Source organism: Lates calcarifer, linkage group LG13 (assembly GCF_001640805.2).
Source record: "Lates calcarifer isolate ASB-BC8 linkage group LG13, TLL_Latcal_v3, whole genome shotgun sequence".
Classification (NCBI taxonomy): Eukaryota; Metazoa; Chordata; class Actinopteri; family Centropomidae; genus Lates; species Lates calcarifer.
The window spans coordinates 16814186-16841000 of record NC_066845.1 but is presented as its reverse complement, the minus strand read 5'-3'; the positions used below and the strand labels follow the sequence as shown (position 1 = coordinate 16841000).

At 40.5% G+C, this 26815-nt stretch overlaps 1 protein-coding gene across 3 annotated transcripts in view; it reads left to right on the top strand.

Moving 5' to 3' along the window:
* Nucleotides 1–26815, top strand: part of rimbp2b (RIMS binding protein 2b) — a 79890-nt gene that overhangs the window by 25267 nt on the left and 27808 nt on the right. For all 3 annotated transcript variants that reach the window (XM_051075111.1, XM_051075113.1, XM_051075112.1), the window contains exons 6-9: nucleotides 15106–15189; nucleotides 21391–21480; nucleotides 24065–24187; nucleotides 25600–25704. In XM_051075111.1, coding sequence (XP_050931068.1) covers nucleotides 15106–15189; nucleotides 21391–21480; nucleotides 24065–24187; nucleotides 25600–25704 — 402 coding nt within the window. The remainder of the gene's footprint in view (nucleotides 1–15105; nucleotides 15190–21390; nucleotides 21481–24064; nucleotides 24188–25599; nucleotides 25705–26815) is intronic.

Genomic DNA, 26815 nt, shown 5'->3' with positions numbered 1-26815 from the left:
GTGTTTTGGTGAGTTGGTAAAAGCTGTGGATTGCCGCTGGCATGCAGAGTGGTTCTCTCTGTGTACTGGAGTGTGAAGGCAGGTCAGTGGGGGACAGCGGAAGAAGAGAGGATGATCTGTCCTTTGTTGTCAGTGGACTTCCTGTGTGCCTCTGCCTCATCTTAATGCAAAGTAGAGGGTTGTATTTTCAGAGGGATCAGACCTTTGAATGGTCATAGTCGGCAATACTTCACTAATTGTTTGATCTACCATATTGCACAGTGCTTTTGGCAGGTTAAACAGAGCTTTGAATGTGCCTTGAATAATATACCATCTACCGATAATGATAAAGTGTGACATGCAAATTATTATCATTTTCCCATGAAAAATATATTGTAACTTGAAATTCACTGTTAACAAGGCAGATTTCATTGCGTGTCTGCATGTGATGATTTTCCTATTGATCATGAGAACAGAAAATACGCATATAAGAATCAGTGCATTCTGTGTAGCTAATTAAAATTGTTCTCTATGCACATACAAACACTGTATGTTGACTAGAGTAACATGAGTGAGGTGGTGTAGATTATACAAATAAAAAATGTGTGAGTAAAAGTACCTTTATGAAGAATAGTCACTTTTAGAATATTAAATTATTGATCCATTATACCATTGCTACTGGAAGTTGTGGATGATCTTTTAGCTTAAAAAGATCTTGAAAGTTTAACCAGACACCAGTGTTTATTTTCAGTAAATTAATGAGGCAGTATTAAACTGTTGGTAAAGACAGCAACAGATGAGCCTCAGCTTAAGATCTTAGAACTAAAATTATGTAACTACCAACAACAACCAAAGAAAAGGATAAATACCTTCTCAGAGAGAACCACATAAACATGATTTGAACTGGCTGATGGCTCTGGTTTTATATTTATTATTTGTGCAGACTGCAGTGTAGGCTACAACCAACAGCGCCTGGCTCTGTCCAAAAGTAAAAAAGATACATTCATCATTAATTAATACATTGTATCTTTAAGTATTAAGTAATTTAAGTATAAAAATGACAAGTGGTCAAGACAGCTGTCTTCCCTGTTTTCAGTCTTTGTGCTAATCACAGTTATTGTTGGTTGTAGCATCATATTTAATAGACAGATATGAGAGTGGCATCCACTTTTTCATCTAACTGTTGGCAAGAAAGTGAATAAGCTCATTCCTCATAGACAATTCCTTTAAGTTATACAAATAATGGTTTAGTTACAATAATAAGTACTAACTAAACCATGTTCTGTGTAATTTTCTGCTGTGGGATTTGAAGAGCGACATTGCAGGCAAATTATGCTCTGCAAATTAAAAGCACATTATGTTCCATTCAAGTCCACTCAGTGTGATGAGAGTATGTCCGCTTTGACATTTCACAGTAGCTGAACCTTGGATATCAACATTTCGCTGAGACTCTACGAAGGTGGTAAATGAGCCTCAGACAGATATTTGAAGTAGTTCAGAGTTTTAATTGAATGAACTGGGATATCAGACACGCTGTGTTGACCTTCTCCCGCTCTCTTTCACACTCTCATGCATACACACACACACACACACACACACACAGATACACACAGAGTCTATGTTATTATTTCTGTCGCTTAAACACATGAAAAATGCGTTGAAAAAATTGGGACAATCTGCATGATAAAACCATCGACAACAGTTCAGTCTGTGCCATTTAAGACTGCACAGAAACACTTTTGCTGTGGCTTTATATTCTGTTAAGAGAATGAGAATTTCAACATGTTCGAGTTCTGCATCAACTTGTCTGTAGATGTAAAACATTATTTCTTTTGCATCTTTTGCAAAACAGCATCTCTTCACTTTCAAATGAAAAACTTTTGCCTTGCCTTGCCAGCACAAATGCCATGGTAACTGCTGAGAGCAGTGCAACATTTGTTTAAATGTTCTTAGTGGAAAGATAATCAGTGTGGTCCTGTGTTACACAAAGGGCAGAATATGGCTTTTATTTTATGAGGCAACCATCACACACTACACATCGTATTTGTTGCTGTATGCCAGCACCTATGCAAAAGGATGATATGATGTCTGTGAAAATGTGCTTGCTTGTTATGTTCAGACCTTTAAAACACATCAACAGTGTTAACTGTATAAGGGCTTATGAAAGAGGTCTGTAATGAGTTCCAGTGAGTCTAAACTGCTTGGATCAGTAGTAATGTTGGCTCAGTTCCCTCCAAACCAGCATCGCCCAACCCCTGCTGAGTGGAGGCAGCAGAAATTGATGGTGCTACAGTAGTGTCCTTTCCGAGAAATACACAGACAGACACGCACGCATGCACACATGCTAGCTGGCACACACACATTTTCTACACTGCTCCAAGTCATGTCATGTCAGCCACTCTGTCTGGCAGTCTCCAGGTATATCTTATCACCTTTTGTGGGAGGAAGCATGACATTTTGGTGGCCATTCACACTGCTCCAAATTGACCTGGGATTTGTTTTTTTGTCTGCTGTTTGTTGAGTACAGAAAGGAATAATAACTTTTGTAATTAATGTTGCTGCTTATAAAAATTTAGTGCAGTTGAGTGAATTAGGCTTGGGAAAACAGAAAAACCCGTTACGACTATTATTATGGCAATAAGACTGAGTCTGGCCTATCTCTGTCTCGCACCCACTTGTCTGTTTTGGACTCCCCTGAGTCAATTTTTCCAAAAGCAAAAAGCTAAATTGGAGTTCTTTTTTGTCCTGCTGAATGCTCAGATTGGAGTTTATTGTGATAGAAATGGAGAGTCCAATGATTGACAGGTTGGAGTGTTGTTTTTCTGCTGTTTATCCTCTCCCCTGTGTGCAGGAATCAAAGTCCTGACAGCCCTTCTCTGATCCCTGGATGAGGACCAGCGAGCATATTGACAATTGAGCCTTGTGCAGCGGCAGCCATCTACTCCAGACTGTTGTTTATATGCTAATGCTGGACTCTGTCAATCCCACGTAACCGACTCACTTTCTGTTTTGCTATTATTTGTGCACAGTAGGCTTCATATTAATTTTAACTCCAATTCAGTTTGACACAAACCTCATCTCGTCACCTGTGATGATGTTGTATCTGGGGCATCTATGAGATCATGATACCTGCTGAATTTAGTTTATCAGCAAAGGTCCATTGATTACAAAATTTACTTCACTGTGGCTTCTGGGGAGCTGTAGGCCGAAACAAAATTAGTTTCAGATTTGCAGTCCTCATTTACCCTGGAGTTACAAGGCTCTCTGCTGTAAAAATAAGTAATTTCTTTTCAATTGAGCCTCAGCAGGGGCACCTCCTCATTTATTGAGTTACTATGTCTGTGTGACCACAGTGTCTGTGAGTGTACAGGAAAATTTTGGTATACATTTCATGTATGTTTTACTCCATTATCTAAATTCCCAGAGCATATCATATTCAAACAATTTTTTGCCATGCTCAGTAGCACAATTATATGTAAGCCAACGTTGATCTGTTGGTCAGTCAGTTCACCATTTTAGTCCAGACTGAAATATCTCAACAACTACTGGATTGATTGCCATACAATTTTGTATAGACATTCATGGTTCTCAGAGGATGAATCCTAATCACCTAACTTTTCCTCTAGCAACACCGTGAGGTTGACTTCTGAGGTTTTGAGTGATAGATTTGCAATGAACTTTGGTTCAGATATTCATGTCCCCCTCAGGATGAACTACAGTAACTTTGGTGATCCCATAATTTTTTCCATTATCCATCATTTCTTCATTCCCATCATCCTCACCTATAGTTTGTGTTTAGGGCTAATAAGCAAAAGTTAGTATATGAACACTCTTAGTACACTTAGTACAACTCTTAGTCTTGTTTAGTCAATATAAATCTACTATAATGTGTGAATGTATAACATTGTTCAATTGATCAGTTAATTCTTAAATCTCCTTGACATCACAATAAAGTAACTCCATGTTCAAATGGGGCTCTCACATACCACCATACACATATGCAATCCCTGGTACTGTTACTTTGTGTGTCTGATCCAGTTATTTTCTCTGGTTATTTTATTTACCTTCTTGCCTGTTCTGTTTTCCCCATGCTTCCTGTGCAGATTGCATTGCAAACACGAAGATAGTGATAGAGCTGAATCAAATTAGTGTGTATCCACTGCTGGCATTATTTCGTTTTGCAATCTGACCACTTGTATGATTTGGCACTTGGCTACTGTAGGCAGCAGGTCCTCTGTTCGCTGCTCAGGTAATGACCAGTAATTGAGTGTCCTGTAAATTGGCAGTGATGGTTAGAGAGTGTCCCCCAGATGGGAGGCAAAGGCGTCTGTTTCTGCTGCGATTGTGCCAGACTCCTGTGGGGTGAGAGCCTCACTCTTTATCTCCTCCTGGGCACCACCTGTCTCCCATTACTGGACACAGGATCTCCTCACCCACACCCTAATGTGAAAACACCTCATATCAGAGGCTGTCTAGTTTTGCTGAGGCCAAAAGCCAAGTCTGACACCACATAATAATCAACTCACTGAGAGCTAGCCTTTCTAACTCGTTTACAAGTAGATGGTCTTCTACACCAGGCAACATATGACCTTTCTCTCCATGTTCCTCTTTCTCTGCCATTAAAGAGACATTAATGGACACCTCTGTGGGGCCAGGCTGACAGCAGTTCCTGTCAAGCATTGAAGATTGAGCTGAGGGAGGGACATCAAAGCCCGGTGCTGAGGTTCAGATTAATCTTTACCTAAATTAAACAAGGACAGTCTAGAGCATTAAAACATCCATGCCAGCTTTTGACTGTTTAAAAAGCGGCATTGTACAAACTATATTTTGCCAACATCAACTTCCCTTTTGACAAAGGATAAAAGTTAAGGTGCACTCATTATATTGGCTTTGCAATCTGGAGAGCAAACTTATTGGTCACCAGCTGTTGAAATGTAGTTAATGAATGAAGAGGTATTGGAGAGATGTTCCCCGCATCCAGTACAGCTCCTCCCTGCAGAATGGAGCAGCATATGTCTGTGACTCTGGCACATGATCAAAGCAGGAGACAAGGCACCTCAGCTGGTGACAGCCCCTTTGCCTACAACCGCCTGAGCTCTCACTGCGTGGGGCAGGAAGACAGTTAAATTAGCAACAGCCAGTGTAGAATTAGCGTTAAAGAGTTTATCATTACATTTTGTTGAATTGAGTTTTAAACTGAGGCAAATAAAGGGGATGTACTACCAGAGCCTGTGCTGGTTAGTGGAGACTATAGTTCAGAGTCTGCTGCTGTAACGCTGTGGATCATAACTGCATCTACACACAAGTGTTATTGCTGTTTGATATAATAAAGCACAGTAAGTAATGCAGGGGGCGGAAGAGAGTCCCCATGCCCCTTTGACTCCTCAGTGATTTCATAAATTACAGGTGTAGGTGAAATGATTGGACATTAATAGTGACCTATTTGTGTAGCCCTATTTGTGCCAAAGGTTGCACCAGTTAGGATCTGAAGGATCAGTGTATATACCTTGTAATTATCCATCTTAGTCTACCTTGACCTTTCATAGGTCAGTGATTTTGCATTACCAGGGACATCGGGATAACACTGGATCAGAACAAATAGGACAACATGTAATATTTTGTGTTATAATCAGCTTATCTGGTTGGGGCCCAAGTGTGCAGACAAACAGGCAGCCTGGTTCGATGTGAATTAATTTGATCATGCAGGTTTGTGAGATTCTCTTTCTCTGTTGGCTTCTGACTGAGAGGGGCGCAGATGTGAGAGCACAACTCCCCGCAGAAATGGAGTGAGTGATTCTGGCAAAGTCATGATAGCATGAAGCAAAAAATGACTGCTCTTTTTACTTATTTGGCTGTTTTCTGATATGTCTGGTTGAGCTTGTCTTCTGTCTGTTTGGATCCATCTAGTTGTTTACAATGAATGCTATGTGTTTTTTATAATGAAACATTACATTGTTTATATTGTATATCTAATTAGACAGCATGAATTTGACCTTAAATGCCTGCAGGACATCATTGCGATCCAGACCTGTGGCCAGATCACTGTGTATATATATGTATATGTATATGTATATGTATATGTGTGTATATATATTGGGATCTGGGGAGTCTGGAGGAGTCTGGAGGCCGGGTCAACACCTTGGGCTTTTTGTCATGTTCCTCGAGACATTTCTGAGCAGTTGTGGTGTAGTGGGAGCATTATCCTCCTAGGAGAGGAGTGTTGGGGAGTGTTGTTGCCACTGGAGAGGTGTGTGCTTGGTTTGTGACAATATTTAGGTGGGTGGTATGTGACAAAGTTACATCCAAATGAAAGTCAAGACCAAAGGTTCCTCAGCCAAACATTGCGTTATAACAAGATGATCAATGTTATTCACTTCATCCAGCAGTGGTCATAATGTTATGGCTGATTGGTGTATATATATGTGTGTGTACCATAAGTACCATATATATGGTATGTAGAGATTGTTACCGCTGCTAAAGATAGTGTGCAACACATACTAAGGACACATTTTATAGACATAAACAAATCAAATTATTTATTACCTTAACAGACAGTGGAGAGGAAGAACAGCTTAATGATTGCAGATGAGTCATTGGTTAACATTTACAGAAGTGCGCTGATGTCCAAGATCAAATTTAAAGGCATTCTGTATTTTGAATAACCTTATGGCAGTCTGTTAATGCCAAATTGAGCTCTTTGTGACTGTAACAGGCTGCTAAAAAGAATCAACTGATGCCTCTACTTTAGCTGATGCTTTAGCAGTGCCCCACAAGTACCTTGAGTACCAGAGAGTTCAGAAAACAGTCCATCATCTCAGCAGCTCATCTACCTGCACAGCTACTGGCCAGTCTAATGAGACTGAGCTCCAGTATTCAGGTCTGTTGTGTACTTAAATTCAGACCATCTGGGTACTTCAGCTGGTCCAACAAAGTGAGTCAGTATTAGTCAGTATTACTTTAGTTCTGCTTGCTTATTTTGAGTTATTCAAGAAATTCTGTCATCTTTTGACAGTTAATATTTTGACCTCGAATTGAGCAGGAGCAACACTGAGAACCTAATGACTGCAAGCTGAGTCTAGTTTTATTGTTCTGTCCATAAATGCTGCCTATCTCCTTTTGAAGTAGGGTCTTGGATATTATTTGGCCAACACATTCATTTCAAATTCTTAGAAAGTATTAATCCCAACAGAATTTCACAGTTCTTATTGTGAATGAATGCAAAAATTGACTGATTTTGCAGGAACTGCTCAGAAAAATTGGGACACAATTTGCTACTATTTCATTGAGAAGACATTGCAAAGAAAAGAAGCATGTTTTTGGTACCACTTGTTTGGGAGTGATACACACCCTGGTAGTAGACCCTGTATGAAAGAACACTTTCAGGGAAAGTCCTAAATAGGCAACAAGAGAGTTGGGTTGCTGTAGTTGAACACTGATTGTGTTTGACTTTGACTCTTTTCATTGGTTACTTAATAGCAGTATTTTTTAGAAAGACTGAAATACATATGGTTGCATGGAGAGTCTCAGGGGATAAATACATAACCTATTGGCATGTTTTCTTTCTTGTTTTAGAGCATTTAGCTGGTGTGTGTATCTGTGTGACTAAGCCAGCTGTGATCCTCTGCAGTTCCTGCACTATTGTTCTGCAATCTCCAATAAAATAGAATAACACAGGAATAACAACACACCACCTCGTCTTTTGTGATGCAAGGAGTCAATCCCCAAAGTTTACAGTCTATATGAAGAAAATAACTTCCTGCCCTCACACGTATCACCCTGTTCTTTGTTTTGTGTGGTTGATTTTTTTTTTTTTCAGTCAGATGAGTTTTCTCTAAACAGTTACAATAAAAGCTGCAGAGGTGTTACGCATTTACGAGAACTGTCTTTTGTTACTGCTCTGCCATGAGAGATGAAGGTTACCATGTGAACTGAATGACAGTCTGAAGAAGCTTGGCCAGCAAATCCAGCTGGGGATGAGTAAGCCTCTGTGTCTGAGTGGGCAACAGCAGTGGGCTTTCAGCATTTGCTTGGTTGCAGCAGTAATCATCAGATATTCTCTGTGGACCTTTAGTCAGCAAAATGGATTCAGCTGCCAAAATGCAAAAAATAAAAACCTGTTTATTCTCTGATCATACAGTAATTTTTCTATATAATGCTGCATTATTGTATCCCACATTGTCATTTACCAAACAAGCAAATGAATAGATCGTGCAGCAACACATATACCCTCCTTTACCTCTGTGGGAGTCTGTTGTGGCTGGATGAGTCATTGTTTAGCTTCTGTTAAGGTAAAAGTCTCATCTGACGTCTTGGAGTTCATGCAGTGGGATTATCAGATTTACAGTCCTCTCTCTGGAGCCTCTCATACACACTGAGCCTGCTCTTTCCAATTAGCTCCCTATTCCAACAACCTCACATTTTATTTTAGATCTTAGTTTATCCTTTTCGTTCTGCTCCTGTCACTTTCCTTTGATCGCTCCTTTTATTAGAGAAGCCTGTGATAGTAGCAGAGTAGTTCTCTCTGTTTTTCTGTCTGATGTTTTTCCTTTTTTTCATTCATTATCATTCATTCTGTTCTCCTCTGCCTTGCCAACAGTGTACCCCTTCTTCTCTCCATCTCCTCCCTTCTTGGTCTTCAGTAGAAGCATGTTACACTCATAAGACATCAGCAGGCAGGTAGTGTAGCATTCGGTGGCTCAGAGAGGTCAGACCCTGGTGATAGTGGCAGCTTCATTTCTGATTCTGCAGCACGCTGAGGCTCATGGTTTTTGGTGGGGAGATAGAGAGAGTGTGAAGGAAAAAAGAGAGAGAGAAAGAGGGAGAGCAAGTGGAATCCAGACTAGGTTACTCCTTTTGCCACTGCTGCATGATGTTTAATATGCCTGATAGAGGACGACTCGCTGAGGTCTTATACCGGGGACAAAATGCTGCAGAGCTGAGGAGCTTAGACGGTAAATCCTGCCTCCATCCCATTTTTCATTTTGCCAGTCTCCCTTCTTTTTCATTTGCATTCATATCTGGGCCTCCCTGCTTTCACATATCTCTGTCATGATCATACGTTCATTCACTGTCACTCATGTTTCTCTCACCTCACTCTTTACCCTTTCCTCTCTACTCTGTGTGGTATTTCTTTGTCCTCTCTCTCTCTTTCTTTCTCTCTTTGTATATGTTTGTGTATGTGTGTGTGTTTGTGTTGAGGGATGTACTTGTTGACCTTTGGGAGTTACACTTGTTTTCCCTGTAAATCTGTGATTCAGCATTCAGTCTGCATGTAGCTACGCATACATACGCATGCATGCGAAAACATGCACACGGATATACACTTGCAGGCGGCAAACGAGTACAGTATTAGTGGAGTGCAAGCATCTGTGCCTGCACACACAGACTTAAGCTGTAGGGGTTATGTAACTTACTCTGCCATTTCAAATGATTTGAAATCACAAGTGCTTGCTGTGCTGGACTAGATTACCGTGTGTCTGGGCCAGCAGTATGTGCAGTATAGTCATATCCTACACCTTATACTACATGCACATGCTAAGTGGAACCGGTTCTTTGGTACTGAGTAACAGAGGGGAATCCTCTCTTAAAGAGCCTGACAGCACAGTGGCTTGCTAACACTCAGCATTGGGTAGCCTTTCCTTCAGCCTTGTTAATGGCCTTTCCTTTGCTGCTGCTGCTTGGCTGCAAGAAACAAGCACATAATAACAAGGAAAAAGTGTATCCGGACAATACATATATCTCAGGGAGCTCCATTGACATTTTGAGAGGCAACAAATTAGCTGTACAGCTACAGCATGTGCCACAGTTAGAGGTGATGTACTGTTTGTTTCTGAGTGTAACTACTCCCAGTAAAAAGTCAAGTGCTTTTTCTCTTGTGTGGCCATCAGTTTTATTATAATGTAGCTGAGCTAAGTTGTAGCACACTGTGTACCTGCATATTTTTTCAGAGGATTAGCATTCAGTGTCATAATTAGATGTGAGGTTAACCTAAAAGATTTAGCAAGAAGAACAGAGGCTGCTTTCAAACCCATCCCGGAGCAAGTCTTACTCCTGTGCATATCTGTCTATATTTTATATCTCCACCAGATATCTATTGTTTGCATAGAATCGCCCCCTGGTAGAAAACGTTGCAGTTTTTTTGCTCAGCCATAGGCAGGATTATTACCCATCATTACGCATCATGCATATTCAACACAACAAGGGATGAGAGAGAGAGAGAGAGAGAGAGAGAGAGGGAGAGAGAGAGAGTAATGAGGTTACCCCTGCTTGCCAGAGATTATACACAGAGCTTTCCCAACTACAAAAGATCAGAAGACTGAACACTGAGAATAGGATGGGGAAAGCCTCCTGAGTTAATTAGTCATTGCAGAAATAATTTTGGAGTATGTGAACCTCATTTCATCAAGATGTTTCTATGCATTGAATTCACATAGGAGAGTCAGCAGCAACAAAAATAGTTGAAGTAAACCGTATACACCATATGCTACTGTAGTGAGAGCCCAGGGGAACTCTCCATGGTGCTGAACACTGAGACGGCTGTTCAGGGCTCACAGCTGAGGCTCGGCTGTTTTCACTTCTTGTTTTCTTTTGTTAACCTCTTACGCTTGCTTCAATTCTTGTATTGTAAATGATAGTTAGTTGTCAAGACTCTATTTTATTTATAATTAATGTTACTTCAGAGATTATTTCTTACATTTAAAGGAACAGTGTGAAAGTCAATTGCAGATAGAATATCTCTTATATGTTGCTGTTTTCTGAGCTAGCTCAGATAGTCTGGCTAACATACCATCAGTGTTTAGTGGCAAACAGAAAAATACCAAAAACTGTCAATTGATAAATTATACAAAAAGTAAATGAAAGAGTAAAATGGTTTAAGTCAGATGAGAGAGATATGTTGGGCTCGAAGTAATGATTATTTTCATTATTGAGTAATTTGTAAATAATTTGTGACAACCCTATCTGAAAAGGTCTCTCTGAAAGAGCCTGTCTCTCCATTTAATCTAAAAAGTGTTAGAAATTAACGCAAGTTCCCATAGCCCAATGTGAAACCCAAACGCACATTTACTTTATGTGAATAAAGCAGAAACCAGAGAATGTTTGGCATTTTTCCTCGATGAATGATGGTTATTTAGTTTGAGATGCTGATTTTACTGTGTTTAACAGTTAATCAAAGAATCAATCATTTCAGCACTGGTGAAAATAATAAAATGGCAGCATTTACACCTTCCAACAGATCAACATTACATCCTAACAACTTTTCCTCTTTCTCATTCTGAATCTTGACACAACCTAAAGCCAAATCATACCTTTTCAGAGACTTTGCACCACACACTTGTGTGAAAGAAATGTCATTGGTTTTCAAAGATATACTACCAACTGACAGAAACACCTAATGGTAGTTCACCATGAAAACTGCCCTGACTGCACAGTATAGATCACTGTGGCTGCCCCTCTCTTGTGCCTGCATTTGCATTAGTGCCACTGAGGCACGAATCCTAGCTAGCCTAAGGGGATGGTCTCTCTCATCTGTCTTCATCTGCTGTGCAGTAAACGCCTCTTCACTTAAACAGGAGCTCATTACTCACAATGGCAGCCATTTGAATCTTTTATCAGAGGGATTTTTAATTGAACATTGGCAAATGTGCTCCAAACAAATGGGCTTGCGAACAAGCCTGAGAGCTGAGTATTTGCGCGTGTGTGTCTGCAAATGTGTGAGTGGAATATTCATCGTGCATGTTAGCGCAATGTCATAGCCGTCTGGTTCTGAAAACTGCACACATTAGATACCAGCCCACATGGGAGATGGCAAGCTGTCTGCGGAGGCTCTGTGTGATTCACTCAAAGGAAATCATTCAGAGTCAACATGGTAGTGTTCTATATATTGTGCATATGTACACTTTAAAAATATGTCATATTTTTTTATTACTCTTTCTATGTATTTGTTTTGACAATACAGTGAATAAGGATGGTGGAGATTTAGGTGCTAGAAATCCCAGCCTTACCTTTATCTTAAGTCATCATCCTAATTGGGTATTTAATAATGAAATTCTCACTTCATAGGACTTTTATTTTCCCTATCTCGCTGTCCATGTGAGGGTTTTAGTCCTTGAAAGGATAGAAATACTAGAGCACATGCACACATTGTTCATACAGTTGAGCAGGATCATCGGTGGACCAGCTACAACAGATAAAGGGTCAAAGATTTAATCATGCCAACTGTCACTTGCCTGGGGTGAAACACCACAAGGTCACTGATCATGAAAGGGTCAAAGCTTGTTCCTCCTCCCTCTGCTCTTCCTGTTCTCTGACCTTATTGCTCACTGTTTTATTAAATATTGTCAGCACTGGCAGGTCAAGAGGGGAACCAGCAGATGTAGTGAAGTAAAATATCTTCCATTTGAATGGTTTCCAATATATATTCAAAGTCAAGCCGAGCTTTGAGCCTTGCTGCTATGAAGTGTGCTCTCTCTGCAGCATGCATTGTGTGCTGTGGGCTTCTGGTGGCTCTACTGGTGCTTATTTTAGTTTTGTTCAGGGACGCGTGGCACCATGCTACCAGTGTGTGTGTGTGTGTGTGTGTGTGTGTGTGTGTGTGTGTGTGTGTGTGTGTGTGTGTGCGTGTGTGCGTGTGCGCACGTGCGCGCGCGCGTGTGTGTGTGTGTGTGTGTGTGTGTGTGTGTGTGTGTGTGTGTGTGCGTGTACGCATTGGTGGTACACACTGACACCAATAAAATCCTGTTTAATTCTATACGCTAATCTTGGAACATCCAGCTGCAATTTCACTCCCATCCATAGAAAGGATGTTCTTCATACACTGATAGAAAGCTCAGTCTGCTGATAAACAGAGGATCTGGTTGGTGATGTAACACGCAAAAGCAATGCAACAGTGGCTGTGTGTAAAATGAATGCCCATAAAGAAGGAGTGTATTCTCAGTTTAAATGGGTATACCCTTCACTCCTGAATGCATCCAAGCTTGGCAGAGAATGTTACCCCCCCCCCTACAGTGAAATCACAAAGAGATGTGGCATCTCCAGCACAGGACTGAACACACAGGCTGCTTTGATGGGGGTATCCCATTTCTAGCTGTCTGCCCCTACTGAGCAGCTAGCGCTGATGAGTTCTCTGAACAACACTGATAGACTAAACAAGTCATCCTCTGTGGAAATTGTGGCAGACTTTAGTCATGTCTTGGCTCTAATCTCACATTGTGAAGAAAGCTCAACTTCTTTTCATTGTAATTCCAGCTAACGCAGCATTCAGCTGTCAGCTCAGTTAAATGGCTGCTTGATGGAAACATAACAGGCATTCAGAAACCTCAGGAGTGAATATTAGGTGTCAGTTAAGCACTGAGGGAACCTTATATTATTACAGATGGACATAGAATGCAATCTACAGTACATGCGCCAACATATTTAAATTTTCAAGTCTGATCAGCTCAGTTATCCTATCCATTTAGATGTTTTGACATATGTCAGCAGAGAAAAGATGTAATTAGTAACATTGATTAAGGCTGCATTCCATACAGATGTATCTGGGCTAGGGCTCTGTGATTGTGCATCTTGGCTCACTGGGACCATTGGAACAGAGCCATAGTTAAGGTTATTAGTTACACCTGTGCTTTTCCTGCTAGTGGAATCCTCTGCTGTAAAAATGGTCAATAGGGGAAGTGGGGAAAAAGAGCCAAGACTGGTTAAAGCTGTGAGTTTTTTAAACAGATTTTTGGAGTTGAATCATTACATTATTCATCACAATGCTGAAGGGCTGTTTGATGGAAACATATGGGGCATAAAAAACCTTAAGAGAACATCAGGTGTCAGCTAGGTGTCAGCCTTCCAGTGAATACAGCAGTATACTGTGCATGTCCAAACATACTGAGTTTATATCTAGTTAACACTGGAGACAGAATAGACCTTTTAAGAGTAGGATTTTTGACATGGTACAGCAGAAGAAGCACAGGTATAGTCAAAGGTGCCCCTCAGAGTTTTCTTGTAAACAAACCAAGGTTATTAGTGTTACTCAGCCAAGGTCCAACAAAAGAGTTGAATGTATTTACTTCATAAAACATTTGCAAAGCTGATTTTAAATCCTGCATTATTTACATCCATGTTTACTTGCTTACACTCGTCTTCTTTCCTGGTTTTTCTGGTGCATTGCTGCATTTCTTGGCATGCATGACACAAACAAAATAGGGACCCACTTGTTAAAAAAACTGCGTCATAACGCTACTAGAGGTCAGAAACTCCATAAGGGACCTGTCTGCATTCCAAGGCTCTGCTATTGTGCATGCTTCCCAACTAGGAACTGATCCATCGTTAATTCATTAGTAACACCTGTGCTTTTTGTGCTATGACGAGTAGATGTGTCTGCTGTGACAAAAGTCTTTAACCCAGCAAACATACGTGAAGATTGGAGAAATAAGGGCGATTCAAGGGGAGGCAAATCTTTTAGTAAATAGTTAAATGTTTCTATCTGGTGATGTGAGAATTTTGATTAATCTAATACTTTGGGTCATAACTAAATACTAATTCTCTTCAGCTTTTCGTTTGCTTTTGTGTTTAGTCCTGATTAACAGAAGTTAGCATGCTAAAATGCTTGCCTAAAATGGTGGACATAGTAAACATACCTGCTAAACATCAGCATGTTTTGCAATGCTGACGTTAACATTCAAATTAAAACACCTGTGTGCTTATGTAGGACCTCACAGAGCTGCTAACATCACTGTAAGTTAATTTACGACTATGACTGGCCAAACTGAGTGAAGGCTTTTAAACAGATATTTGTTTGATCTTTTTCATTACATTATTCCTAAGAGGACCACACCCTACATCCTCAACAATTGAACCTTAGAATCATTCCAGCCTCCTGTCTATTTTCTGGCAACAAAAACATTTTGTAATATCTATTAGATAATCTCTGGAAATCTCTCTCAGTCTCTCTGTTGCGCGCACACACACACACACATATACACATGAACCCACACACATACACTCACACACCTAAATACTGCTGAATAATGAAATGCTCCAGCTCCCTCTCTCTCTGCCTAGTCTCACTGAGTTCTCTCAGGAAGCTTCTGTTCCTGACAAAACATAGCAGCCATCCTCTGCTTTTTTTTCTCTCCCCAGGAGACTGAGATCAGCACCAGAAGGAAGGAGTGTGAAGCACTTGATGCAGAGGTGAAGAAAAAGAATCAAACATGTCAGACTTTGGTAAGTGCTCCAAAAATATACCTTGGCCTCTGAGTGAAAGGACAGAGGCTAAAATTGATTTGTACCTGAGTGCCTTGCCTGCTATCATCACACACAAATGTCCCCTGAGAAAATGAGTGGCAGTCTACTGTAATGATAGCTTGGTTCTCAGGCAGTGATGACTGAAATTGAAAAATGGGAGCAGTTAACTGCAAGTTAGGTTTTGTTTGCATTGGGAATACATTTGAGAATGAGTGCTGCGGTTATAATTATATTCTGTGTGTTATCATCAAACACAGAGGAAATACAGGGTATGGTGCTGTGACGTATAAACAAAGGTGAACACTTCAAGTGGTATCCTCAGGCGGTGGCTGTATTTGTTTCTTTTGTATACACCTTAGTTCATGGAGCTCAGTGCAACATGGTGTTAAGTACACAGCAGTACATGGCAGCATACGGTACAGCGGTCAGGTAATGGTCATCACTTTAAAAGGTTAGAGATATGTTACACAAGTCTTGTATTTTCATATGGTGTTTGGTGCCTCTTGAAGGACATTTTCTCACAACGCCCCAGAAATGTCATTCTGCCTGCTGGAGTGGCCTTGACTCAGGACAAAAGGCAAAGAAAATGAAAAAAAGATGAGGTTAAGAGGACCAGCTGAGAGGAAGAAAAACATGTTTTTTACATGTCTCGTCTTGACATTGAAGCAGTGAATTATTTAAATAAAGGCCATGTATAGTCCCATGTTTGTCTTTGCTCATAATTTTTCAAGGTATGACAACATAATCCAAATCAATGCTTAGTTCAATTCTTATATTCAGCAACATGTTTCTGTTGATGGTGGGAATGGCTCAGTGGTTAGCAGTGTCACCTCATATGTTGATGTGGTGTTGTTAATTATCAGAACTGTAGACTGACCAACCAGCAGTGGCAAATTAAAGGTACCCCCTGGAGGTTTTGACCACTTATCCATTGGAAATTGAGCAGTGTTTTAATGAGTTGGTTCACTGTTTGTTTGTATGTTGTCATGAACACAGAGGTGGCATTGTGACTATAGTTACCAATAAAAGATAGTAATACATCAAAGAGGAGAAGAAGACTGAAAAAAAAGATTCATGGCTGATGTATGTATAGCTGCTGATATGCATCTATTTCATCATTTACAGAGCTCAAGGTAGACTAAAGTGAAGTGCTGAAGACCAAATGTTGACTGATGTCCTATGGCCATCAGTGACAAGTGTTTTCTATTGGTTTTGGTGGTTAAACAAATTTCCCACTTGGGCCTCTTTGCCTGTGCTGGCATTTGTGTTGAGAGGAGTACGTGTGATTTGCCTGAAATTAAATTTCTATTGCAAAGTGGTACAGAGGAGCGAAGAATGTGCAGTTGGCTAAATGCTAGTACCCTGTTCAGTCGTGTTGTTTTAGATGGGAAACGTACACAAACCATCATCAGAGTAGTCATCAGACTCTATCAGTCTCTCACAGCAGGCAGGCATCATAGTTGTCAATCACTGCATAAATAAAGCTTAAGTGAATGGTTCTCTTTTAAGGGTTTCACCATTACAGTTTTGGGAGCCTCAATAAGCAGAATGACTAATCACTTTATATTACAGTATACTGACATGGAGAGCTCTGTTCAGCTTCTGTCAAAGTTTATTTTCAGGAAGAATAACACTTTACTGCTGTGATGTTCCAGTAGTTATTCTGACAGTGGAGTCCCCATGGGATCTGCAGCAAAATGTTGAGTTTAATTTTAGTTGAATTCACTAGAATTTTAGATAATTTGTAAGTGTAGACATTTGTAGACCTACTGTGTCTGTGGTTTGGGAGCTGGAAAAACATCACAGGGTATTGTATGAGTGACATAAAAGCTGTTTCATGAAAGTTGAAGTTCAGCACGACATAAAAATGATACATGTTTGTAAACTGTAGAAGCAGAAGTAGTCGCAGAGTAGTGCAGATGGCCTGGAGCAAGATTTTTCCTATGAAAGACAGAAGCTGTAGGGATTCAGCAGTAATTTAAAATGGCACTGTTTGGTCATAGACCATTTGAATTCATTCCCTCATGCCCCTAAGCCATCTTCTTTAGATGAGCTGTCTTTGTGTGTGGCTCTCTGCCCCAAATAAACACTCCATTAGGACTGTTTTCTTTGCTGCCCTCCTCTCACGTTCCCTGCCCACAGCAGCACTTCCCTCCTTGTCCCATTGTCAGCCTGCTGAGTCTGAGGGAAGCTACCCAAAGGACAAACTGTCCCCAAATTGCAAGCAGAAATGGCAGACTGGTCTCCACAGACTGCAGCACAGCTCTTATCTCCTCCCGCACTGAGCTCTGAGAACAGAGACGCAAACACAGACAAGACCAATGAACACTATTGTGAAGGGATGGCAAGTTGACAGTAATGTCACTCTCTGTTTGGTCCAAACTGGCTTACCTTTCTCTCTCCTCTGTTTTCTTCCTTCTCAGTGCTCTCCTTCTCAGGTTAAAGTAAAGGGTGCACATACAGAATTAGGTGCAGCCATTAGCAACTCTGGTGCTCAGGTGCTCTGCTGGTGGATTTTTCTATTTACCAAAAATGACTTTACAGGAATATACAGGCTCTTGAGGAATATACATAGATTTTTCTTACCAAATGTTGAAATTCCAGCTGGTATTAATGCCATGTCCCCTCATAGTGATCAGCTGTCGTGTATATCAACACATAGTCTGACTGAGCGTGTGAGTGACAGTAAACACTGGCATAGCCATCTGGCACCTCCACCTTCCTGAGTATCGGGTGTATAACTACAGACCATCAGCAGAGTATGCCTCCACTGGCATTTAAGGCCCGTTACCATAGCGACAGGCATTAGCTGTGCCAGTGTCACTCAAATATGTATCGGTGCTAATCGAACATCAATATTGAGGCAGACGGCAGGCAGACTCGACAAGTTCAAGGACTGTACTGTGGAGTCGTGCTCTCAAATTGAGCTCAATAGCTAGTGTGAAGTGCCTGCCTCTGTGGTCAACTCAGCTTTCATCATGAGCTGTTTGTAAACACAAACACCTTCTGTTAAAGGCGTGATTGGTAGCACACATGACATTATATGTGGCATTAAACAAAAACTGTCAGAAATCAATTTCAAGATAGACTCTCATTTCGCTCTATGTTTTTTTTTTTTAATGTTTGGATTTATTTTCTACATTTTACACAGTGCAGTTAATTCAGATATGTATTGGTCCTATAAATGCTTTGCACCCTGGCTTTGTACTTTCTTTGTGATCTACACCACAGTTTGCAATGCTGAGGAGGAATTCTGGTCTGTGGTGTTTAAGTGGTGTGCAGGATTACAAGCAATGTGTAAGGCGAATACATTAGATATTTATACACTATACAGACTGTACACTGTAATCTACTTTTACCTTATTCTAATATTCACATTTAAAGGTCATCAATGTTAAGAGAAACCAGTAGTCAAGAGGAAGTGTATGGTCATGGTAAAGAATAAGAAGCAAACTGGAAAGGTTTAGATGATCATTAGTGCAGTAGTGATTGGCTTGCTGTCGTCTATACTGACCGAGAGCAAACGTTGCTGCTTACACTAACATTTGCTGCTTACACTAACTGACTTTACAGAACAGGGAGTAAGTGGGTGAAATGTTTGCTGTGCTCATGTGTTAAATGGCAGAGTTGATTCATCTGTCAGGCTTGTCCAAATTAAACTCACAGCTCTGGCACACCAGGCTGAGTCAGACCATGTCTGGACAAAACACCCAACTGCCTCTGCACTGCTTTCAATCACAGCAGTGAACCAGGTACTCTGCCCTAGGCCTAATTATAATGTTCCACAGTGTATTATTCATGAAACTATCCTGGCTTGTCAAGAATGAGAAGAACACTTCCTGTTTATCACTACACAATCGTGTTTTTAATGTTTTGTCTCCTTGCTCACTATTGTATATTTGTAATCTTGAATTTTACAGGTATTATATTGCAGTAAATAACTTACATGTTGGTCACTACATCAATTAAGCATACTGTTTATGTTATGGAGGCTTTAATAGGTTATATTTTTTACTATATTCCAGTCTCTAAAGCAATTCAAATCATCAATGAATTTATGTTGTGTACATTTTGTATGTACATTGGTGTAAGTACACATAAGCAAAGCTGAATTAGCAAATCTCACCTCAGCAGAAAATCTCAGGTTTTCAGCTGAATAATGTTGGAAGCAGCTCAATATAGGACACAACGCATTCTGCCTGGAATTCTCTCCCATCACTGGGCTCACAGGCTCTCCATAAAAATGTGTCTTGCCAAGGGATTATGACGTATACTGATCTTTTTAAAGCGTTAACACGTCGACAATACAGGACAAAGAAACAGCTGATTCTCTGTGTTCAAGACAATTTGGTTTGCATCGCTATGTGTTTGCTGTCACATCCAAATTCCAAAAAGGATTTAAAATGAGGATGGCAGTCATGCTTAAATCAACAACAAGCTTGAAATTTCAGAAGTATTTCCGTGCATTGTTCTCATCAGTGTGCATACTGTAAAATATGAGTGCTCAGTTTTTTTTTTTCTTTTTCCTCAGTAGCTGTTTGTCCTTCAAAATGAACACCTGGAGGCTTAGCCAGCCCACATTAGCTCTGAATTGAAGGATCAATGGATATGAATAGGAATGCCAATGCAATCTAGTGCTTGTACGGGAAGCATTAAAATTGACTAGACACAATTGATGCAGGTTGAAATGTCAATACATTTTTTGGATGTGTGGGAATTGAAATTAATGGAAAAGCTTTAGATGTGACTTTGGTACTGTCTTCAGGCTGTTGTTTACTTATTGCTCTTTGTCCTTCACAGTATTTCTCCTCTATGGGCTGTATATGTGCACTTTGTTCATACAGTTCATGTTCATTTGACGTAGATAATGATATGTGAAACACCATCAAATACCTGTAACTGTCCTGCCAGCACAGTATGGTATATGCATGAGTAAATGATATAATATCAGTAGGTTTCTCTAATTTGCAGTACTATTCATTGTCCTAAGTTGTCATGGAGAGAGATACAATACAACTAATATGAATGTTAGAACATATGTATGTATTAGGTATTATCATATGTATTATGTAGTTATCATGTTCTTCACTGTAACACACACTGCACATTTTGACTTGTAATAGCAGGAAAAGTACAGGTGTTACTAATAACAATAACAATGGCTCTGTTCTATTCAAGTGTCACAGTAAGCCTTGACAGTGTAGCAGTCAACCAGCATGCACAATACCCTTGGACTGAAGCAGCTAAATGAATTCAGCCATCATTAATTTTATTATTTACACTGGTGATTTTCCTACTGTGACATGCCAAAATAGTCTCTGTGAAAAAGGCCTATTGCCATGACCAGCATCTTTTCTTTTTTTCTTTCTTTAGGTGCACATTTACAAGAGCAATCATCATGATTTTGAAATGCTTTGTGACCGTCTCTGTGGCAAAGAAAATTACTTAACATTTTCTAGCCTATTAACATCTGTACCCTCACATGCATGTTACTTTTTTATGTTTACTCCTGTCTCCATTTGCCCTCTGAAACATCCTTCATAAGTAAAACATAAAGGAACAGGAACAAGCACACCATCACGAGCCATTAAGAAGCACTGTATTTACTGTAAATGTATCATGCATGAGCCAGTAGGTTTCTTGGCTCCCAACAAGACCAACACTTGGCCTACATGCTGCTGTAGCTGCAGTGAATTGCACATCTCAGAGAACTCTCTAGTTGACACTGCAAATTGCACCTCACGACTGTTGATTGAATGTAATTAAGTTTTCCTCCTCTGCAATGAAGAGATTTTTTTTTTCCCATTGCGATGCACTTCGCAGGAAAGGATGCTTTTTGTGCGTGCATGTGTATCTATGGTTAGGAGGGTGTCAGAATGTATGTTTGGTTCATCCTCAAAACATTAAAGAATTTCTCATTACATCTATTTGAGTATGTTAAAGACACTGATATGGAAGCTAATAGTGAGACATTATTATTGTTCCACTATAGTGACTAAAATGGCAGCTTGTTTTAGTCATACTGTCTAGAACATAGGAGAGAATGTGGAGCAGTCTTCTCAGATGAATAATGCATGGGCTATCGCTAACAAAATGCTGGGTTTGAGTTCTGTGCTCTGGTCTAATCGTGGTTACTTACTGGATTCTAAACACTGTTTTCTTTTTATGTCTTTTGCCTAGGAGAATGAGCTTCAGGATTTCCTCCAGGAGAACAAGCACTTGAACTTCCAATTGTTCAACAACAGCCACAAGGCATCTGAGTATGAGAAGGTAAGAGACAAAAAGTCCTGTTTGACCATATACATCTCAGTGCTACTTCATCCATGATTATAATGATTTTAAGCTTATATCTGACATATCAGTATACCTAAAATACATTTTAACAATGCTAGTGACCTTTCTTAATGGATGACAAAGTTGGTCTATTGGTCTGCTGGTCAGTTGGTCTGTCAACCACTGTGGTCCAGACTGAAATACCTGAGCAATTATCGGATTGACTCTCATGAAATGTTGTATAGACACTCATTGTCACCAGAGAATGAATCCCATTGTTGAATGTTGTTGATCCTATGACTGTTCCTCGAATGCCATGCCTCATTTCTGCAACTATTGGATGGATTGCCAGGATGTGTGGTAAAATCTCTCCTATTCCCCCTATGTAGTTTCTTCATACACCAAAGCTTCCCTGGTGTTACATTAATACTCCATCAAGGGCCTTTCTGGGTCATACTGTAACTTGGCCAAATTTGCCCTGGGATGCTGGATAAACTGAGCTGTTTTACCACTTTCCAGCATATCAATGCAAGCAATGAGCCTCTAATTCTATTAAAACACCCTCAGCTTCCGTTTAGGCCCAAGACCTCAAAGGCCTTCAGAGCTGATAACACAAAGTCAAAGTAGATCAACAAACAAAGAGCACAAGGCCCCTCTCTATAGACAGGAAGGCAATTTCCTGAAGGAGCTGATTGGCAGGTAGTTGCTGGTGGGGTTGAAGAAGGGCGGAATGCTGGTTATTGATGTCTTATCAGGACTAGGGTGGCTTTTGGAGCAGCTATTCTGAACTGTTATCACACTGACGGATATGAGAGCAGCACTCTGCAGGGCAGTGCGGATATTAGCCCTCGCTTACACCCCCGTGTTCTGATCCCTATCGTCTCTGAATGAACTAGGAGGGGCTACAAACGGCACCTCCTTCTACCCATAATAGACTATTGACCTGCTTCTGTTGAATCCAATATAGTTCTGTTCGATCTGTCTACATTAGGTCTGACAGTCACTCTTATCCATGCGAATAGTTTTTACTGTATGGTGGTGGGGCGTTTAAAGCAGGCTCACTAGCTTCTGTTTGTGTTTTGCTTTGCTTGTGTTTGCTGAAACGCCGTCCTTGAGGAATCATTAGTCATTCATGGCTACTCTGAGGAAGGGGCTTTACCATATTACGGCTGCAGAAAGCAGTCAACTCACTGCCGATTAGGGGCCTTTAAAAAACTGATTGAAAAATACAGCTTCTTAAGTAACAATACAACTGGTCTGTGGGAAACAGATTATGAGGAATATGTAGAAATAGAAATAGTCACATTTTTTTGATAATGGCAGCATAGACCTCTTTGGTGTTGAATTGATGTACAATATTAATATAATTTTAAATTGCTTCATTCAATTGAATATGTAGTGCTTGGTTAACAATGAAGTGAGAGTAATATATTAATGTTTTGGTCTATAGCCATTAGAATTAGCGAATTATGTTACTCTTGCATTATAATAACATGTAAATGCTTTTATCACCAAAACCAGCCAGCTTCTACATCTGGCCTGTAACAATGTCTGTCTGTTTTAAATGCTCGGAATGCTTTAGGTGGCATTAACCAGAAAAATATGAACACCTGTACAATCGAATTCAATCCAATGCAACAGTTTTACTTTTATGAGCCATATTATGTTACACTTTTGTTGATATTGTATCAGAGATTCAACTCTGTAATCAACTTGGAGACTTTGGTGTTATTGGATTAGATTATACTAAATGGTGTTCCTGACATTTCCCCATCCTAGAAAAAAGAAAACAAGTGGCAAACTGTTAATTGGATCACTGCTGCAAGTGTCATGAGTTAATCTGTCTGTATTTAATTTAAAAATAACACCATTTAATAATATAAGACAGCTGGCTATATGACTTGTAAAACCACAATCTAACAAGTAGTTATAATTGTAGGATGCTGCTTTTTTAACACTTTCCTTCCATCTTTAGTTTCCTTGTGTGAATTGGAGGACATTTTTGCCAGTGCAATCTAACGAACATGTCTTTTTGCTACATTGACTTTTACCTACTTCCACCCTGTAGTGATTACACTTGTAAGTATAGACTATAATATTATAGTCTGCAGTTATGCATTTAATTTAATGCTCTTGAAATAGGTTTTATTATTGACAACATGGTCTGATTAGATAATGGTAATGGCACAGAACACTTTTTTGACCACTAGTAGCAATGTTTTGATGAGTGGGTGGCCCTTTTGTTTGTATCTCATGATTGTGTAGAAATATTTGAGTGACATGATACGCGTTTCTGCTAGCAGCTTCACAATATTACATTGATTATCCAGTGGCCGTAGTGTACCGAAAAAATAAGCAATGCACCAGCAAAATGTGGGGAAAAAGCAGATGACAACAGCTAACATGGATGTTGCTAATACAGGTTTCAGAAAATATCGACTTTGCCAATGAGGAAGGAAATGCATTCAAAACGTTGCTTTGGGTTGATTAAAACTTGAATAGCCTGGTTTGACACAAAGAAAACAAACTGTAGTATAGCTGCACACTGTCACTTTGCTCCTTGCTTGTCCTGTCTGCACAGGTGAAGTCTGAGTATGCCCAACTCAAAAAGACCCTTGGTGCTGTGACGCAGGAGAGAGATTTAGCCCTGTGGGAGAGGAACCAGCTCCAAGGCAAACTGGAGAACCTAGAGCAGGTGCTCAAGGTGAGGAAGCTGACTCCAAGGGCAGATACTCTCTGTCAGTGCTGTGCGCCTTTCTAGTTCTAGTACTCTCGTCTATCCTGGGATCCTAATTCAGGTGGTTTTTGTTTTTGTTTTTATGGAGCCTAACCCTTTGCCAGTACCCCTTCTCCTACCTGTGCTACTCTGCCTCCATCTGGTTATCTTCCGCTATACTGTCTAATGTCCCTGACATGTCTGTTGCCTTCCAGTGTCGTGTTGGGAGTTCTGACCAGGAGCTGTGAAAGAGTAGAAGCTTGGAGCAGTCTGCCCCCCTTTCCTTTCCTATTCCACCCTTTCATGTTGTCCTGCCTCCCTAACCTTTCCCTTCCTGCCTTCCCCCTGTCCCCTCTCCCCCTGCTAGATTTATAAGGTATCACTGCTATGTTCATCTGTTAGGGAGCAGTCCTATTCAGTCCCATTCTGAATGCTTTCTGTCCACCTCAGTGGCTGTGCTTATCTCTCCCTTTATCCGTGGGCTGCTTACCAGACATACGAATGGTCACCTGGCTATATGACCACAGCACTGTGGAATGTAATCTTTGCATGAGGCAGGACAAAGAGTTTGGCTTTGTGACGACGGGAGGGGGAGGAAGAGGAGATAGAGAGACTGGGCCACCCTTCATGATGATAATGTCACCCACAAGTTTGATGACATTACCTATCTTAGAACTTAATTTTTACTGGCATGAAAATGTCATTTGCTTCTTTCACCTAACAGTGTTGCAAATATTCACATATAGTGGGAGCAGTGATGTGACTGGATGACACGGCCATATTGTATTATGAAGAGCCTAGCATTCAGTCTCTTGTATTGTATGGCTTCTTTTGTTGTTATGGATGACCACAGACAAGTGAGCACGCTATGGAGTTTGCTCACCCTTTTCATGTAACGTAAAACCCTGTATTGATCATGCAAAGACAACATCGCTGAGGACAGCTTTTCAAACAGTCCCAGTAACCAGACTTCTAACAGGTATTATGTTACCTAAAGGGGGCAGCAAACCTGACTGTGGATTGATGTTAGTTTTTTTGTTCACACAGCAAAGCATCTCTAGTCCTCATCCATAAGCACCTTTGTGCAAATTTGATCTGATCTCTCCTGCTGATCATTTGACATAAACTGTTCTCACATGGCATTTGCTGTGGCATAGTTTATGTCTTTCTTGTTGTTAAGGGTTTAAAGATCAGTACACTGTTAACCAGCCTCTGTATGTGTGATGTGTGTGCACATGTAACACCTGTGTTGTCTCTGAGTGTGGAGTAGAAGACTGGAGATGCATTTTGTGTTGGCTCAGTGCCGTTGGATTTTAGTTCCACTAACAGCAGCCCTCTCTATGCTCCCCCCCCACAATCCTCCCCCTCGGCTCTCCACCCCTGCACCCCCCTGCGGACAGCATATGCGTGAGGCTGCGGAGCGGAGGCAGCAGCTAGAGTTGGAGCATGAGCAGGCCTTGGCTGTACTCAATGCAAAGCAGCAGGAGATTGACCTTCTTCAGAAGGTAAGGGAACTCAGGGTACATAACACTCACAGCACCAGAGGGTTGGGCTTTCTTGTTTGCCCAGCTTGTGCCTGTGTCATGAGTCAAAGAGCTTTTTGTCAAGCACTGGTGCGATATATACAGTCCAACAAAGGTGAAAGTCAACTCAAAAATGTGTATTATAGAGAGCGGAGCAAAGAATAGTGCTTTCTACAGGCTATAGCACTCGCTCATCTCAACATTTTCATCACTGGCACTACTGGAGCTCTCCCAATGCATCCTTCAGCTGTCTATCACTCTCTAAGCCCTGAGTGCTCAACATTTCAGGAGCACTCCTCTTGTTTGTTACAAGCGAGCAAATCAAACATTCAAAACCAAGAGTAGATATGACACTTTTTAGAGGCTTGCTTAAACAAAAATGCTGGCCCAGGCCATTTGATGGTTGGTCTTCCTCCTCTGTGCACTAGAGCTGACTGTAATGTCAAAGCAAGCCTAGCAAAGGCTGAGATTGCTGATAGTGTGAATGTGATAGGAATTGTCACCAATGTCTTCTCTAGAAACAGTGTATGTACCCCAGTGTTGCTCTAACTTCACAGTCAGCCTTTCACAGGCAGAGTCCTCAGCTTTTTTTCTCTCATTAACAGAAGCTCATTACTGCCTTATCTTCCCTCTGACACTTGCTGCTCTCTGCATTCTCCTAAATTAATTGCCTACAAAGTAGATTTATGAAATTGTAAAGTCCACAGATGCTCCCATACTCATGTGGAACACTTATTTTTCTCAACAGATGTTTCTAGTTTCCATAAGAAAAATGGCATGTATTATGCTACGCATCTATAGAGTTCAATGCTTTTATAATACCCAAACCTTATTCTTCTTGAATGGACTGTCCTCCTTAATTTATTATTGATGGAACATGATTTTACATTTGTTCAAAATTATGTTTGTGTGCAAACAAACATGTCCATTGTTTGAATGACCATTTACAGTAGATAATAATTCTATAAAAAGAACCAGTTTCCTGGGTCACAGGCCTGTATTGCAATATATATTCAGCTTGCAGTTTATTAGGTACACCAAACTAAAACTAAAGCAGTCTAATATAGCCATCCTGCAGTAAATCCTCCTCCAG